The 14,990-nt window shown below is 43.9% G+C and overlaps 1 protein-coding gene across 2 annotated transcripts in view; it reads left to right on the plus strand.

Annotated features, from left to right (window-relative positions):
- Positions 1-14,990, plus strand: part of MRPS14 (mitochondrial ribosomal protein S14) — a 25,765-nt gene continuing 10,775 nt past the window's right edge. The window contains exons 1-2 of one of the 2 annotated variants that reach the window (XM_054247796.2): positions 1-52; positions 4,998-5,160. In XM_054247796.2, coding sequence (XP_054103771.2) covers positions 5,122-5,160 — 39 coding nt within the window. In that variant the 5' untranslated portion in view covers positions 1-52; positions 4,998-5,121. The remainder of the gene's footprint in view (positions 53-4,997; positions 5,161-14,990) is intronic. The other variant, XM_002760397.7, reaches the window with a different exon arrangement.

Consider the following 14,990-nt stretch of genomic DNA (forward strand, 5'->3'; position numbering starts at 1 on the left):
GGACAACATGGCGGCCTCTGTACTGGGCTCGGTGCTGCGGACGTTCAAGCAGGTCAGGCCCGCAACTTCATCCACACCCCTACCCTTCACCCCTAAATCTCATAACCTGCGGGTCCCCCATGGCTCTGCCACCTGTAGTGCTCAGTGCAGACCAGTCCCACGGGTTCTCCCTCCGCCCTCTTCCCTGCTTGGGCTTGGTTCCGGGGAGGTTCGAGCTGCAGATGTCAGTTTGGTTTTCGTAAGCACATAACTGACTGGCATTGAAAGATGCAAGATTGACTCTAATTTATAAGGGAGTGAATGGATAGGAGACGAGGTCCGAGGACTGAGCCCTCAGAGACTTACAACGTTAAGAGATAACCGTGCAAAGGAGACTGAAAGGTGCTGTCAGCCAGGGAGGTGGAAAACTAGGAGAGTGGGATGGCGGGGAAACCAAGAATGACAGAATTTCAAAGAGTAAGGAGTGAGCAACTCTGCTCAAAGTTGATAAATCAGTTAAAAAGTGTTCAGAATTGGCCGAAGGGTTTAGCAGTGTTAAGGTTGTTGGGATCTTAATCACAGCAGTTTTGATGATGTTATGAGGACGAAAGCGTTCAAAAGAATAGGAGGAAATAAATTGGATTATAGATAAGCCTTTAACGGAGCTTTGCTGTAAAGGGGAGCAAAAAAGAAAAAAGTCACTAACGAAGAGGGGGGTTTTCTTTTAAACAGGAAAACATGGCAGGAAAAACAGCATGTTTGCATTAAAGGGAAAGATCCTGTAGTTAAAAACTGATGATGCATTAGAGGGAAGAACTGCTACAGCTGTACCTTTGTGTAGGCAAGAGGCAATTGAGGCTGGTGGTCTTTACAACTAATTGATCACACCTAGTTACAGGTGTATTTGTTCCTTCTCCACTCCCATTGCTTCACTTGACTGGCCCTTTTTTTGTTTTTTACAAAAACACTTTTTAAAAAGGCGGTGGGGTCTTGTGCATAAAGTTTGGTCTGAGGAACCCGGGCAGTTCATCTGTAGCAGTGTTGTCCATAGAAATATAAATGAACCACATATGTAATTTAAAATTTTTCTAGTAGCCACATTTAAAAAGTACAAAGTAGATGAAAGTTTAATATATTTAACCAGGTATATCCAAAATACTGTGGTTTTTAACATGGAATCGGTATAATAGTGACTTATGCGACATTTACATTCATTTTTTTCTTACTAGATTTTCAAACACTTGTAAGCAAATCTCAGTTTGGATGCTAAATTTCCCATCATTAAAATGGAAAATATAGTTCTACCAAAATAACAAAGTTGTTTAATCTTTACAGTGCTTTGGTTTTGAATTTCAAATTAATTAAAGAATTACCTTCCTCAGTTGCACTAGTTATATTACAAGTGTTTAGTAGCCATATGTGGTTAGTGGCTACTGTATTGGACAGAAATGGTTTCTAATAACAGGAATGTAGAAGCTGTGATACAGATGCTAGCAAGTCAGTGTGATGGTGAGCATTTATAGAAATGCTCTTCTGATTTCTTTTAATTTTATAATAAAATATTATAAAATTTTATAATAAAGGAGAAAGTGAAGTCATCAGCTGAGTGTGAGGATGTGGGAGGAAGTGTCAGAGGTTTAAGGGGAGAGAGACCATGTAAAAGAGTTGGAATGGTCGAGAGAACTGGAGTAAGTTCAGAGAAGTGAGAGAGGGGCCAGAGAGCTGATGGTGTATTCAAGGGAACATTGTATTTATAGAACAATGGAATTCAGGCTGCGTGAGAAAGGAAGACAGGAAATCAAAAGCTGAGTGAAAAAAAGTGAAACATGGATCGATAGATTGAAAGTCCCAGAAGGATTGTTGTTGGGGTGTTAGAAGGAGCAAGCTAGAAAGAAGTGATAGAGAATGAGATACCCAAAATGAGATGACACAGCTTGCACTTATTAATAATACAATACCCACAGCATGGGCATGGAGTTGAATAAATGAGTGGAGGACAAAAATCATTAAAGGAGAGGTGTTAAAAGATCAGAGTGATCAGGATATAATTTCATGTATATTGAAATCACCAAGAATTAAGATAGGAAGAATATTGGAGAGAGTGACAGTAAGCCAGGATCTAAAATTGTGGAAAAATGAAAGGGAGTGGCAGGGGTTGTAGTAGGTGACTGCAATGATGAGAGGTAGTGAGAGGTAGTAAACCCAATGACGTGAGTCAACACCAGGAGGTTTCAGGTAGGAAGGAGAACTGGAAGCTGCAAGGAAGACACTTAGCTATCCCACCTCTAGGCCCAGTCATGGGAGAAGAAGGAGCTATGGGAAAAGCTGTGAGGAGGGATTTAAAATTCAGCCAGAGCAAAAGGTGAAGGAGATGTTAAGAGAAGTTGGATTTAAAATATTTTGATTGTAGACCATGGATTGAGAGGGCCCAGTGGAAAGGTTTTAGGAGCTGAAGAGGGGTGAGAGATGGGGGCATGATAGGATGCCTTCAGAGCACAATAGAGTGTGACCTTAATCTATAAAGCACCATTATAAACTGGTGAGGAAATATACCACAGTTGAAATGCAGACAGAGGACATAAAAACATTCACAGAAGAAATAATATAATAGGCCAATAAATGTTTTATTTTGAAAGTGTGTACTTCAGGAGTTCAAGACCAGCCTCACCAACTTGGAGAAACCTCATCTCTACTAAAAATACAAAATTAGCTGGGTGTGGTAGTGCATGCCTGCAATCCCAGGTACTCTACTTGGGAGGCTGAGGCAGGAGAATCGCTCGAACCCAGGAGGCACAGGTTGCAGTGAGCCGAGATTGTACCGTTGCACTCCAACCTGGGCAACAAGAGCAAAACTCCATCTCAAAAAAAAAAAAAAAAAATGTTATTACTTTTCTAGTAAGAGAAAAGGTATGCAAAATAGAATGAAAGACAATTTAAAACAAAAGTCTTTTAGGAGAACTTGATTAGGAATACTTTGAAAAATAATTCAAGGAAGAAATGCTTAATCTTGTTTTCTAAATTACCATTACCCTCAGTTTCATAGGTAAAAGCAAACCTCACATTGCCCCTCAACATGAATGGTTTTCTCAGACAGAATAGTTTCTCCTTCATCTTATGAATATATCTTGTTCTTTTCCATGTTTTCTTTGGTCAAACTACCTTTTCTCTCCTCCTCTGTCCCCTCTTTTGTCAAAATTCTGTCAACATTTCAAGGTTGAATTGCTGTCAAAATTTCAAAGCCCCTCTTTCTGTGACAAGCATTCCCAGCCATGGTTATCAAGGCATTCACTGGACTTAGTCATATGCCACATCAATATTTAAATTCTAGTCCTGCTTATTTTTTTTCCAAAAGGTGATTGCAGAATTGTTAAAGGTATGAGACTTTAGTAATGTGAGTACTGGAGATGATCAGTTTATCTTTTGTTAATAAATTGAAAAAGCTTTGGCTTTCTATTACAGTATTCTTATTTTCAGTTTTATATTCTGTTGTTATTCACTTGGGGTGGCTGGCAAGATATTAACTATTAGGAAAAGTTACAGATTGTAATCTCAAACCTTTTGGAGGACCGAAAGGTCTTATTGAGGCATGCTGAAGGCAGCGGCCTCATTAACATTAGCATAGGAAAGAGATAGAGAGGATCAAAGGCTTTCTGTTTACCCCATGTCCCTTTGTCTCTGCTCTGTTTACTCATGTAAACTTGGTGCTGGATGGTCCCTCAGTGGGAGGAGAATTACCTGATAATAGACTTTACTCTGGGCCCTGAACGTAAAGCTTTTTATCATTCATATAACTACTCTTTTAACCATGTTAATTATCCACAAATGTGTTGACTTAGAACCTCTGTTGTAAAATTTTGGTGGAATAAATATGTGGATGGACAAAAGGTCTTGGTCAGTTGGTTGCATTTCACCCTCAGAAAGCAGCCAACAGCCATCTCTAGCCCACTTGTATCATTGAACTAGGTATGAGAGTACAATCATTCATCCATTGTTGAGTCAGAGTCTGCAGGCCAGACTTCTGCAGGTGGTGGTCAACATTTCAATATTCTGCTATACATATATTTCTTATGGGCCGGGCGCAGTGGCTCAAGCCTGTAATCCCAGCACTTTGGGAGGCTGAGGTGGGTGGATCACAAGGTCAAGAGATCGAGACCATCCTGGTCAACATGGTGAAACCCCGTCTCTACTAAAAAATATACAGAAAATTAGCTGGGCATGGTGGCGCGTGCCTGTAATCCCAGCTACTCAGGAGGCTGAGGCAGGAGAATTGCCTGAACCCAGGAGGCGGAGGTTGCCATGAGCCGAGATCGTGCCATTGCACTCCAGCCTGGGTAACAAGCACGAAACTCCATCTCAAAAAAACAAAAACAAAAACAACAACAACAACAAAAAAACAAAAAACAAAACCATATATTTCTTCTGTAAACATCAGTTATTGAAAGCCATCATTTTTTTTAAATCATACTTTAAGTTCTGGGGTATATGTGCAGAATGTGCAGGTTTGTTATATAGGTATAGGGACATGGTGGTTTGCTGCATCCATCACCCTGCCATCTACATTAGGTATTTCTCCTAACGCTATCCCTCCCCATCCCCCTATCCCCGGCTGTCCCCCCCACCAGCCCCATACCCCTCTGTGTGTGCTGTTCCCCTCCCTGTGTCCATGTGTTCTCATGGTTCAACACCCACTTATGAGTGAGAACAATTGGTGCTTGGTTTTCTGTTCTTGGGTCAGTTTGCTGAGAATGATGGTCTCCAGCTTTATCCATGTCCCTGCAAAGGACATGAACTCATCCTTTTTTATTGCTGCATAGTACTCCATGGTGTATATGTACCACATTTTCTTTATCCAGTCTATTATTGATGGGCATTTGGGTTGGTTCCAAGTCTTTGCTATTGTGAACAATGCCATAATAAACATACATGTGCATGTGTCTTTATAATAGAATGATTTATAATCCTTTGGGTATATACCCAGTAATGGGATTGCTGGATCTCATGGTATTTTTTGGTTCTAGATCCTTGAGAAATCGCCACACTGTCTTCCACAATGGTTGAACTAATTTACACTCCCACCAACAGTGTAAAATTGTTCCTATTTCTCAACATCTTCACCAGCATCTGTTGTCTCCTGATTTTTTAATGATCACCATTCTATCTGGCATGAGGTGGTATCTCAATGTGAGTCTGATTTGCATTTCTCTAATGACCAGTGATGATGAGCTTTTTTTTCATGTTTGTTGGCTGCATAAATGTCTTCTTTTAAGAATTGTCTGTTCATATCCTCACCCACTTTTTGATGGGGTTGTTTTTTGTTTTTTGGGTTTTTTTTGGTAAATTTAAGATCTTCCTAGATTCTGGATATTAGCCCTTTGTCTGATGGGTAGATTGCAAAAATGTTTTCCCATTCTGTTGGTTGCTGGTTCACTCTAATACTAGTTTCTTTTGCTGTGCAGAAGCTCTTTAGTTTCATTAGATCCCATTTGTCTATTTTGGTTTTTGTTGCCATTGCTTTTGGTGTTTTAGTCATGAAGTCCTTGCCCATGCCTATGTCCTGAATGGTATTGCCTAGGTTTTCTTCTAGGCTTTTTATGGTGTTAGGTCTTATGTTTAAATTGTTAATCCATCTTGAGTTAATTTTTGTATAAGGTGTAGGAAAGGAATCCAGTTTCAGTTTTCTGCATACGGCTAGCCAATTTTCCCAACACCATTTGTTAAATAGGGAACCCTTTCCCCACTGCTTGTTTTTGTCAGGTTTGTCAAAGATAAGATGGCTGTAGATGTGTGGTGTTATTTCTGAGGTCTCTGTTCTGTTCCATTGGTCTATATCTCTATTTTGGTACCAGTACAATGCTGTTTTGATTACTATAGCCTTGTAGTGTAGTTTGAAGTCAGGTAGCATGATGCCTCCAGCTTTGTTTTTTTGTTGTTGTTTTTTGTTTAGATTTGGTTTGGTTTCTTTGGCTTTGGATTGTCTTGGCTATGCAGGCTCTTTTTTGGTTACATATGATGTTTAAGGTGGTTTTTTCCAATTCTGTGGAGAAAGTCAGTGGTAGCTTGATGGGGATAGCATTGGATCTATAAATTACTTTGGGCAGTATGACCATTTTCACGATATTGATTCTTCCTATCCATGAGCATGGAATGTTTTTCCATCTGTTTGTGTCCTCTCATTTCCTTGAGCAGTGGTTTGTAGTTCCCCTTAAAGAGGTCCTTCACATCCCTTGTTAGTTGTATTCCTAGGTATTTTTTTCTCTTTGTAGCAATTGTGAATGGCAGTTCGTTCTTGATTTGGCTCTCTTTAAGTCTATTATTGGTGTATAGGAATGCTCGTGATTTTTGCACATTGACTTTGTATCCTGAGACTTTGCTGAAGTTGCTTGTTAGCTTAAGGAGATTTTGGGCTGAGACAATGGGATCTTCTAAATATACAATCATGATATCTGCAAATAGAGACAATTTGACCTCCTCTTTTCCTAATTGAATACGCTTTATTTCTTTTTCTTGCCTGATTGCCCTGGTCAGAACTTCCAAATGCTGAATAGGAGTGATGAGAGAGGGCATCCTTGTCTAGTGCCAGTTTTCAAAGAGAATGCTTCCAGTTTTTGCCCAGTCAGTATGATATTGACTGTGGGTTTGTCATAGATAGCTTTTTAGTATTTTGAGATATGATTCATTGATACCTAGCTTATTGAGAGTTTTTAGCATAAAGCGCTGTTGAATTTTGTCGAAGGCCATCTCTACATCTATTGAGATAATCATGTGGTTTTTGTCTTTGGTTCCGTTTATGTGTTGGATTACGTTTATAGATTTGTGTATGTTGAACCAGCCTTGCATCCCAGAGATGAAGCTGACTTGATCATGATGGATAAGGTTTTTGATGCGCTGTTGGATTTGGTTTGCCAGTATTTTATTAAGGATTTTTGCATCAATACTCATCATGGATATTGGCCTGAAATTTTCTTTTTCAGTTGAGTCTCTGCCAGGCTATGATATCGGGATGATGTTGGTCTTATAAAATGAGTTAGGAAGGATTCCCTCTTTTTATATTGTTTGGAATAGTTTCAGAAGGAATGGTACCAGCTTCTCTTTGTACCTCTGTTAGAATTCAGCTGTGAACCCTGGTAAAATGCATGCTCTGAATGAGGAGACCCCGAAACAAACTGTGCGTGAGCAGCATGGCTGCAGGCAGGCTGAGTCCGAAAAGAAAGTCAGTGCAGGGCAGTGGGATAGGAGTTGGTTTTATAGGTTTAGGGTCGGTAGTGGAAAGTTACAGAAGTTACAGTTCATGGCAGTTTTTGCAAGCTGGGAGGGGGTTGTAGGGTATGGTTAACCAGGGTTGACCAGGGTTGGTTACAAAGTCCAGTTGCCTTATCAATTGAGGTGGGAATAAGGAACAGCAGAAGAATGTCTCAAAGTTATTTAGGCACTGCAGGGGTTGGTCATTTCTTCTCCTTTTCTGGTTTTCCAGTTACTTCAGACTTTCTGTTTGCAGGAACTCATCTGGAGTGTCACAGAGGTTACTGTGGTGCAGTCAGTCTAAAAGACCTACTTTCCTGTCTTTTTATATTAATAATATAAAGGAAAAAGAAATGAAGAGTGGAGGGCAGTAGAATATTAGGAAGGCTGGCGCAGAGGGGTGATGGGGCGATGTTTCTTAGGCCTTCTTCAAGCAGGATTGGGGTGGTATGGAAACCTACAAATAGGAAAGAATTTAGACTGCTGGGAGATCTGGGGGCAAAGGATGATATTGTGGGGGTGTTAGCAGTTGTCATGTTGACTGATTGGTTATCGCTTGTATACAGTTTTGTAGGAATTCAGAGATAAATCGGAAAACACAGCGTCCAAATAAGAGAAGGAGAAAGATAAGTATCATGGGACTAAGGATTGGAAGAAGCCATGACTTCCAGTTAGAGGGTCCAGCCAGATCCACAATAACAATTTGCCTGATTAGCGGGCTTTTGGGCTCTTTCTTTTAATTTATTGATGGCGTCCTATACGAGGCTGGACTGGTTTACATAGAAACAACATTCTTCATTAAGGAATAGGCAAAGACCTTTTCCAGCAGTCAGTAAATTAAGACCTCTGCGGTTTTGGAGGACAGCTGCAGCCAGGGAATTTACCTGAGCTTGTGGAAGGGGTAGTGGTGGAGTTAATTCTGCAATGCTAGCAGGGGAATCATTAGAGAGGCTACGAAAGGTGGCAGTTGCAGTGGTAGATGTGCTATGCCTGTGCCGAGTGCAGCAGTAATTCCTAACCCTACAAGTAAGGAGATGGATGGAATGACCCGCTTGTGTCATGTCGGGACCACAAGGGGAACAGGGAGGCTTTCGTCTCCGTTGGTGAAGTGAATTTTGGGAGTAAGGAAAACTAGGGTACAAGCGCCTGTCCAGTTGGTAGGAAGGCAGATGTAAGAACCTCAGAGGAAAAAAAGCTGAGAAAGTGTTCCGAGGGTGGGCTTTGGACCCAAATGCCAAGGGAACCAGCAAGGGCTGTGGCTGTTAAAGGTTGTAGTGGGGTTTGGTAGGGTAACTGTGGAGGGAGAGCTTTTGTTCTCGTGGTGTATGAGGAAGCATGTGCTGTCTGTAAGTAACTACGCGAGTTCATTAACAAGATTGGGTATGAGCAGACAGGAAGAGGGTTCTGGAGGAGAGTCTGAGGAGCCAAGGGTGGAGTGAGAGGGTAAAGGCCTACCTAGGCAAAACCTGCTATTGACGTTTTTAAGGCTGCTAGTAATAAGGGAGGGCTTTTCTGTAATGTGCAGTTCATATGCTCCTATTTTTAGGATAATGTAGGTAGCAGGGCTCTTGAGGTGAAGTGTAAAGGAACACAAAGAGGGTGGGAGATTTCCTAGGGGGATTCCAGTGGGTGATTGTCGGAAATGCATAAGAGAGCGGCAGTAGGAATAGTTGTTTGTGTGGTTAGCAGTCCCAGAACGGGGAGTGTTGAGTTGACGTAGGGAGAAAGATTAGGTAGGTAGGTGCATAGAAGAGCAGCAGCCTGTTGAGATATCTGGGATGTCTCTGTCAATTCCGTCTAGGAGTTAGAGTAGTTCTTTGGGGAAGTACAGGTTGCAGGTGTAAAGAAACGGGAGAGTTTGTCCAGTCGGTCAGTAGGGCAGGAACGGCTGCGTAGTGGGATGAGGAGAGGGAACTGCCTAGCCAGCAATCTCTGGCTAAGTGAGGGTTCGAGTTGGCTAGGAGAGGGTAGGTTAGGTTTCTGGTATATTGGAGGTAATCAGGGAGAGGTAGAGGGTAGCAGGAGAACGGGAACGATATTAAGAGTGAGTGTAAAAGAAGAGAAGAGGACTTAATCGGGGTGGAAGAACTGGAGAGTTCCTTGCCACTGAAGATCATCTGACCACTCTAAAAGAGAGTCAAGGGTGGCAGCCTGGGGATAAAACCACAAAGTATCGGCAGTAATTGCCTTAAGGAAAAGTGTAAACCGGCAGTGTAAACAAAAACAGGGCATTTAAGTTTCCTCGGAAGAGGCTGGAGAGAGTACTTGCAACTGCCAAGAGGAGGTGGAGGAGTCAGGCTGTCTGTCTGATGGGCACAGTTTCACCCTGGAGCGGTGAACCCACTGGGGAGGGTCTTGCAGGCGGACAACGGTTAGGGTGCTGTAGACAACCAGAGAGGGTCCTGTCCACCAAGGTTGTAGAGACTGGGGGGCCAGGCTCTTTTTCAGAACTGACTGTCCGACTAGGGTGTCTTCACATGGCTGAATATCTGGAGTAGGTAAGAGAAGGTTAAGTTAGAGAAGCCTGGGAATTCACGTCTGGCCTGCTGGAGCATTGGAAGGTAGTCACCAAGAGGGCTGACGTCTGGAATAAGGTTGGGCGCAAGCAGGAAGGTGCGGCAAGCAGGAAGGGGTTGTACCCTGTGGGTTCTCCAGGAGTGGCCTGAATTCTGAGAAGAGCAAGGGGTAGAAGAACCATCTAGTCTTTCTTAAGTTGGAGGCTGAGTTTGGTGAGATGTGTTTTTAAAAGGCCATCATTTCTTTCTACTTTGCCTGAGCACTGAGGATGGTATGGGGTGTGGAGATTCTACTGGATGCCCAGGGCGGAGACTGCTTTGGTGATCTGACTAATGAAGGCCAGTCCATGGTCTGACTATGAATGTAGGAGACTGAAGCAGGGAATTATGTCTGACGGAAGGGAGGCAATCACTGCGATGGCCTTTTCAGACCCTATGGGAAAGGCCTCCACCCATCCTGTAAAAGTGTCATCTCAGACCAGGAGGTATTTGAACTTTCTGACATGGGGCATATGAGTAAAGTCTATCTGCCAGTCTTGTGCAGGAATGAACCCTCAAGCCTGAAGTGTAGGAATTGGAGGGGGCCTGAGGAAGCTTTTAGGAGTAGTAGAGTGGCAGGTGGAATATTGAGAAGTGATTGCCTTGAGGATGGACTTCCACGATGGAAAGGAAATGAGAGGTTCTGAAAGACAGGCTTGTGGCTTGTACCCTGCATGAAAGCAGTCTTGAAAGGACAAGAGAATAGAAAGCTTGTGAAGCAGGAAGGAGGAATTTTCCATGATCTAAGAACCAGTTGCCTTGAGTAGGAAGTGATTGACAGGTTAAGTTTTCGGTGGGAGAGTAGGTGGGAATGACAGGTGAGAAGGAGAAATACTGGCCATGAGGGGCAGGTATTGGAGCATCAGCTGCTGCTTTGCTCTTTTATCAGCATAAGTGTTTCCTTGAGTAATGAGATCTGTTGGGTTCTGGTGTCCCTTGCAGTGAATGACTCCAACTTTGGCTGGAAGTAAAGCAGCTTGAAGAAGAGTTTTAATCATGGGGGCATTGATAATGGAGGACCCTTGTGTAGTAAGAAATACTCTTTCTGCCCGTATAACAGCATGGTGGTGAAGGATATGGAAGACATTTAGAATCAGTGTAGATATTGACATGCAGTCCTTTTGCAAGTGTGAGAGCATGGGTTACAGCGTACGCTCAGCCTGTTGAGAAGTGGTAGAAGCATCAGTAATAGATGTGAGAGGCACTGTTGCATAACCTGCTTTTGCTGGTGATGATCGACTGGGCTTCGAGGAGCTGCCATCCATAAACCAAGTGTGGTCTGGGTCTGGAATAGGACAGAGAAATATGAGGAAATGGGGAGGATGCCATATGGATTGGGAGATACAGTCATGCGGTTCAGGGTGTGTGTCAGGTATTAAGTGAGAGGCTGGGTTGAAGTCAGGTCCAAGAGCAATGGTTACTGTGGGGGTTTCAACAAAGAGTGCATCAAGCTGGAGAAGGCGAGGGGCTGAAAGTAAGTGTGTGAGATGTGAAGAGGAAACCTTGGGGAAGAATGGTCCAGGTTAACTGCTGGGACTGGTGGAAATTGACGGCAAGGCTTCCAGACCTCTCAAAACTCCCCGAGTTAAGGCAGAGTCAGTCCAAGTAAAGGCAAAAAGAGACGAAGAGGAGGGGTGTAAGGGTTTGATGAAAAAGGTGTCTTTCAGATCAAGAACAGAATAGTGAGCTGTGGATATGGGTATGGAAGATAGGAGGGTATACGGGTTTGGTACAACAGGATGGATGGGAAGTATAATCTGATTGTTGAGGCAAAGGTCTTGGACTAGCCTGTAGGATTTGTCTGGTTTCTGGACAGGTAGAATAGGGGAGTTGTAAGAAGAATTTGTAGGCTTTAAAAGGCCATGTTGTAATAGGCGAGTGATAACAGGCTTTAGTTCCTTTAAAGCCTGTCGTGGGATGGGGTACTGGCGTTAAGCAGAATAAGGGTGATTGGGATGATGAGGGGTAAGTGACTTGTAGCAAGGGATGGGGAGGTGGTGTTCCGCACCCTAGGATTAAGATAGGGGGTGTCAGGGGAGCTTTTGAGGGAGTTACAGGTTCGGGGAGGAGGTTGGCAATGAGGTGTGGCTGTAGCCCAGGAATAGTTAAGGAGGCAGGCAATGTTGCTAGGATATCTTGGCCTAACGGTAACTGGACAAGTGGGGATAATTAGGAAAGAATGTGGAAAGGAGTGTTGGCCTAATTGACACCAGACTTCGGGAGTTTTGAGAGGCCTGTAAGCCTTGCCATCAATTCCCACAACAGTTATGGAGGCCAAGGAGACAGGTCCTTGAAAAGAAGGCAGTGTGGAGTGGGAGACCCCCGTATTGATTAAGAAGGGGATAGACTTACCCTCCACCATAAGAGTTACCTGAAGCTTGGTGTCTGTGATGGTCCAGGGGGCTTCTGAGGTGTTCAGACAGCATTAGTCTTCAGCTGCCAAGCCAGGGAGATCTGGGAAGGATTTGATCTGGGAGCTGTGGGTTGTAGCTCCAGGAGCTCTGGGAGCAGCAACATGAGTGGGACAGTCCAACTTTTAGTGGGGACCCCACACAGACCAGGCAGGGCTTAGGAGGAATCTCAGGCTGTGGGCATTTCTTGGCCCAGAGGCCAGGTTTCCAACACTTGAAGCAAAGTCTGGGAGGGACAGCTGGATGCTGCAGTCTGGGTGCTTTGAAGTCTTCACAAGCCAGTGGTATGACCGGGGTTTGTCTTACAGCAGAGGCAAGCATCTGTAGTTCCGAGATGCACTGCCGCCGGGCAGCTTTTTCCCCATTAAATGCCTTGAAGGCAGGGTTAATTCTTGTTGTGGGGTTTGAGGGACAGATTCTAATTTCTGTGGCTTTTTTGTAATGTGAGGAGCTGATTGGGTGATAAAATACATATTAATCATTCTTCAGGGATGGAGTAGAAGTAAGGATGACATTAAGTTACTCCAGGTGAGTTAAAGGACTGGGTTAGATATTGGAACTCTTGTATATATTTAGTAGGATCTAATAAAGAGGAGCCTAACCATTGGCCAATTTGGGAAGGGTCAGATAAAGAGAAAAGAACATGCACCCTAACTATGCCTTCTCCAGCCACCTCACGAAGGGGGAATTGTTGGGCAGGGGCAGTTAGGAGTTAGCCATGGGACCAAGCTGTAAGCTGGACTGGGTGTGAGGTAGGGAGGTGACAGGAGGGGCATGAAGAGGTGGGCTGTGGGCAGAGGAAGAGGAGGGAGTCTCAGGCGGTGGGGGTAAGGGCTGGATTGGAGTCTGGTTCGGACAGGAAGGGAGGAGAAAGATCAGAAGGGTTGATGGGCAAGGAGGATTCTGGGTTGCTAGCAGAGGCAGGAGGAGTAGACGGAAGGGAGAGAAGGAAAACTTGGGATGGGTTGCATTGAGAGCAGAGATTAGGGAGGGATTGGAGTATTAAAAAAATGCCTGGGCCAGGCGTGGTGGCTTATGCCTGTAATCCAGCACTTTGGGAGGCTGAGGCAGGCAGATCACCTGAGCTCAAGAGTTCGAGACAGGCCTAACCAACATGGAAAAACCTTGTCTCTACTAAAAATACAAAATTAGCCGGACGTGGTGGTGCATGCCTGTAATCCCAGCTACTCAGGAGGCTGAGGCAGGAGAATTGCTTGAACCTGGGAGGCAGAGATTGTGGTGAGCCAAGATCATTGCACTGCACTCCAGCCTGGCTACAGAGGGAAACCCTGTCTCAAAAAAAAAAAAAAAAAAAAGGCCTGGAAGTCGGTCACCTCAAACCATTTGCCCATTCTTTGACAAAAATTGTCTAGGTTTTACAGAATAGAAAATTTGAAAGTGCCGTTTCTGGCCGTTTGGAATCGTTGTCTAATTTGTATTGAGGCCAGACTGTGTTACAGGAAAAATTAGATGTTTGGGTTTCAGATCAGGTGACAACTGAAGAGGTTTTAGGTTTTTTAGGATGCAGGCTAGAGGTGAAGACTGAGGAAGAGGGCAGTATATTGCCCACAGCGAAGTTCTAAGGAAAGGAGTAGAGTAGAGGAGGAGAAGGAGCGAGCAGCTACCAGGGTCTTCAGTAGTCGGCACTGACTGGATCCTGGGCTTTAACATGCGTGAGTCATCAAGGCAGGCATCCCCAAGATTGACCAGACACCAAGGGAAGACTGTCTTCCCGAGTCCGTGACCAAGGTTGTAGTTTTTGAGCAAGGAGGAGAGATTTGTCTCCTCTGTCCTTACACTGATAGTGTCTCAAAGCTTTGTCTCTACTAGAAGGAGAAAGATTTAAAGTAAAAGAGAGAGAGACTTGTTTCCTTTTCACTACCTAGAAGGAAAAGGATTTAAAGGAAAAGAGAGAGAAAGGGAGAGACTGCTTACAGGATCTGAAGGTGGTGAGAGAGCTGTTCAGCATGGAACTGCTGAATAGCTGAAGTATTGAGGTCTCAGGTGGGTCTCTTCACAGGGGGAGCAGGGACAGGGGGTCAATCTCCCAAAGGAGTACCCCGTCACAGGTTTCGGCACCAAATGTTAAAGCGCATGCTCTGAATGAAGAGGACCACCCCCCGCCACCAACCCGGCCGCAAAACAGGCTTTGTGTGAGCAACATGGCTACTTATTCACCCAGGTGCAGGCGGGCTAAGTCCAAAAAGAGAGTCAGTGCAGGGCAGTGGGATGGGAGTTGGTTTTATAGGTCTGGGGTCGGCAGTGGAAAGTTACAGAAGTTACAGTTCAGGGTGGTTTTTGCAAGCTGAGATGGGGTTGTAGGGTCTGGAGTTACGAGGTTGACCAACTTGGTTACAAAGTCCAGTTGCCTTATCAGTTGAGGTGGGAATAAGGAACAAGAGAAGAATGTCTCAGAATTATTTAGGCACCACAGGGGTTGGACATTTCTTCTCCTTTTGTGGTTTTCCAGTTACTTCAGATTTTCTAGTTCCAGGAACTCATCTGGAGTATATGTGCAGGTCACAGAGGTTACCATGGCACAGTCAGTCCACCTAAAAGACCTTACAAGCCCGTGTGGTTCTGGGTTTTTTTCTGGTTGGTAGCTATTAATTGCTGCCTCAATTTCAGACCTTGTTATTGGTCTGTTCAGACATTCAGCTTCTTCCTGGTTAGTCTTGGGGAGCGTGTAAGTGTCCGGGAATTTATCCATTTCTTCTAGATTTACTGGTTTATTTGCATAGAGGCGTTTGTATTCTCTGATGGAAACCATCATGTTTCTATAGCTGCAGTTTAATTAACATGTAAT

The sequence above is a fragment of the Callithrix jacchus genome, chromosome 18 (assembly GCF_049354715.1).
Source record: "Callithrix jacchus isolate 240 chromosome 18, calJac240_pri, whole genome shotgun sequence".
In the NCBI taxonomy this organism is placed as follows: domain Eukaryota; kingdom Metazoa; phylum Chordata; class Mammalia; order Primates; family Cebidae; genus Callithrix; species Callithrix jacchus.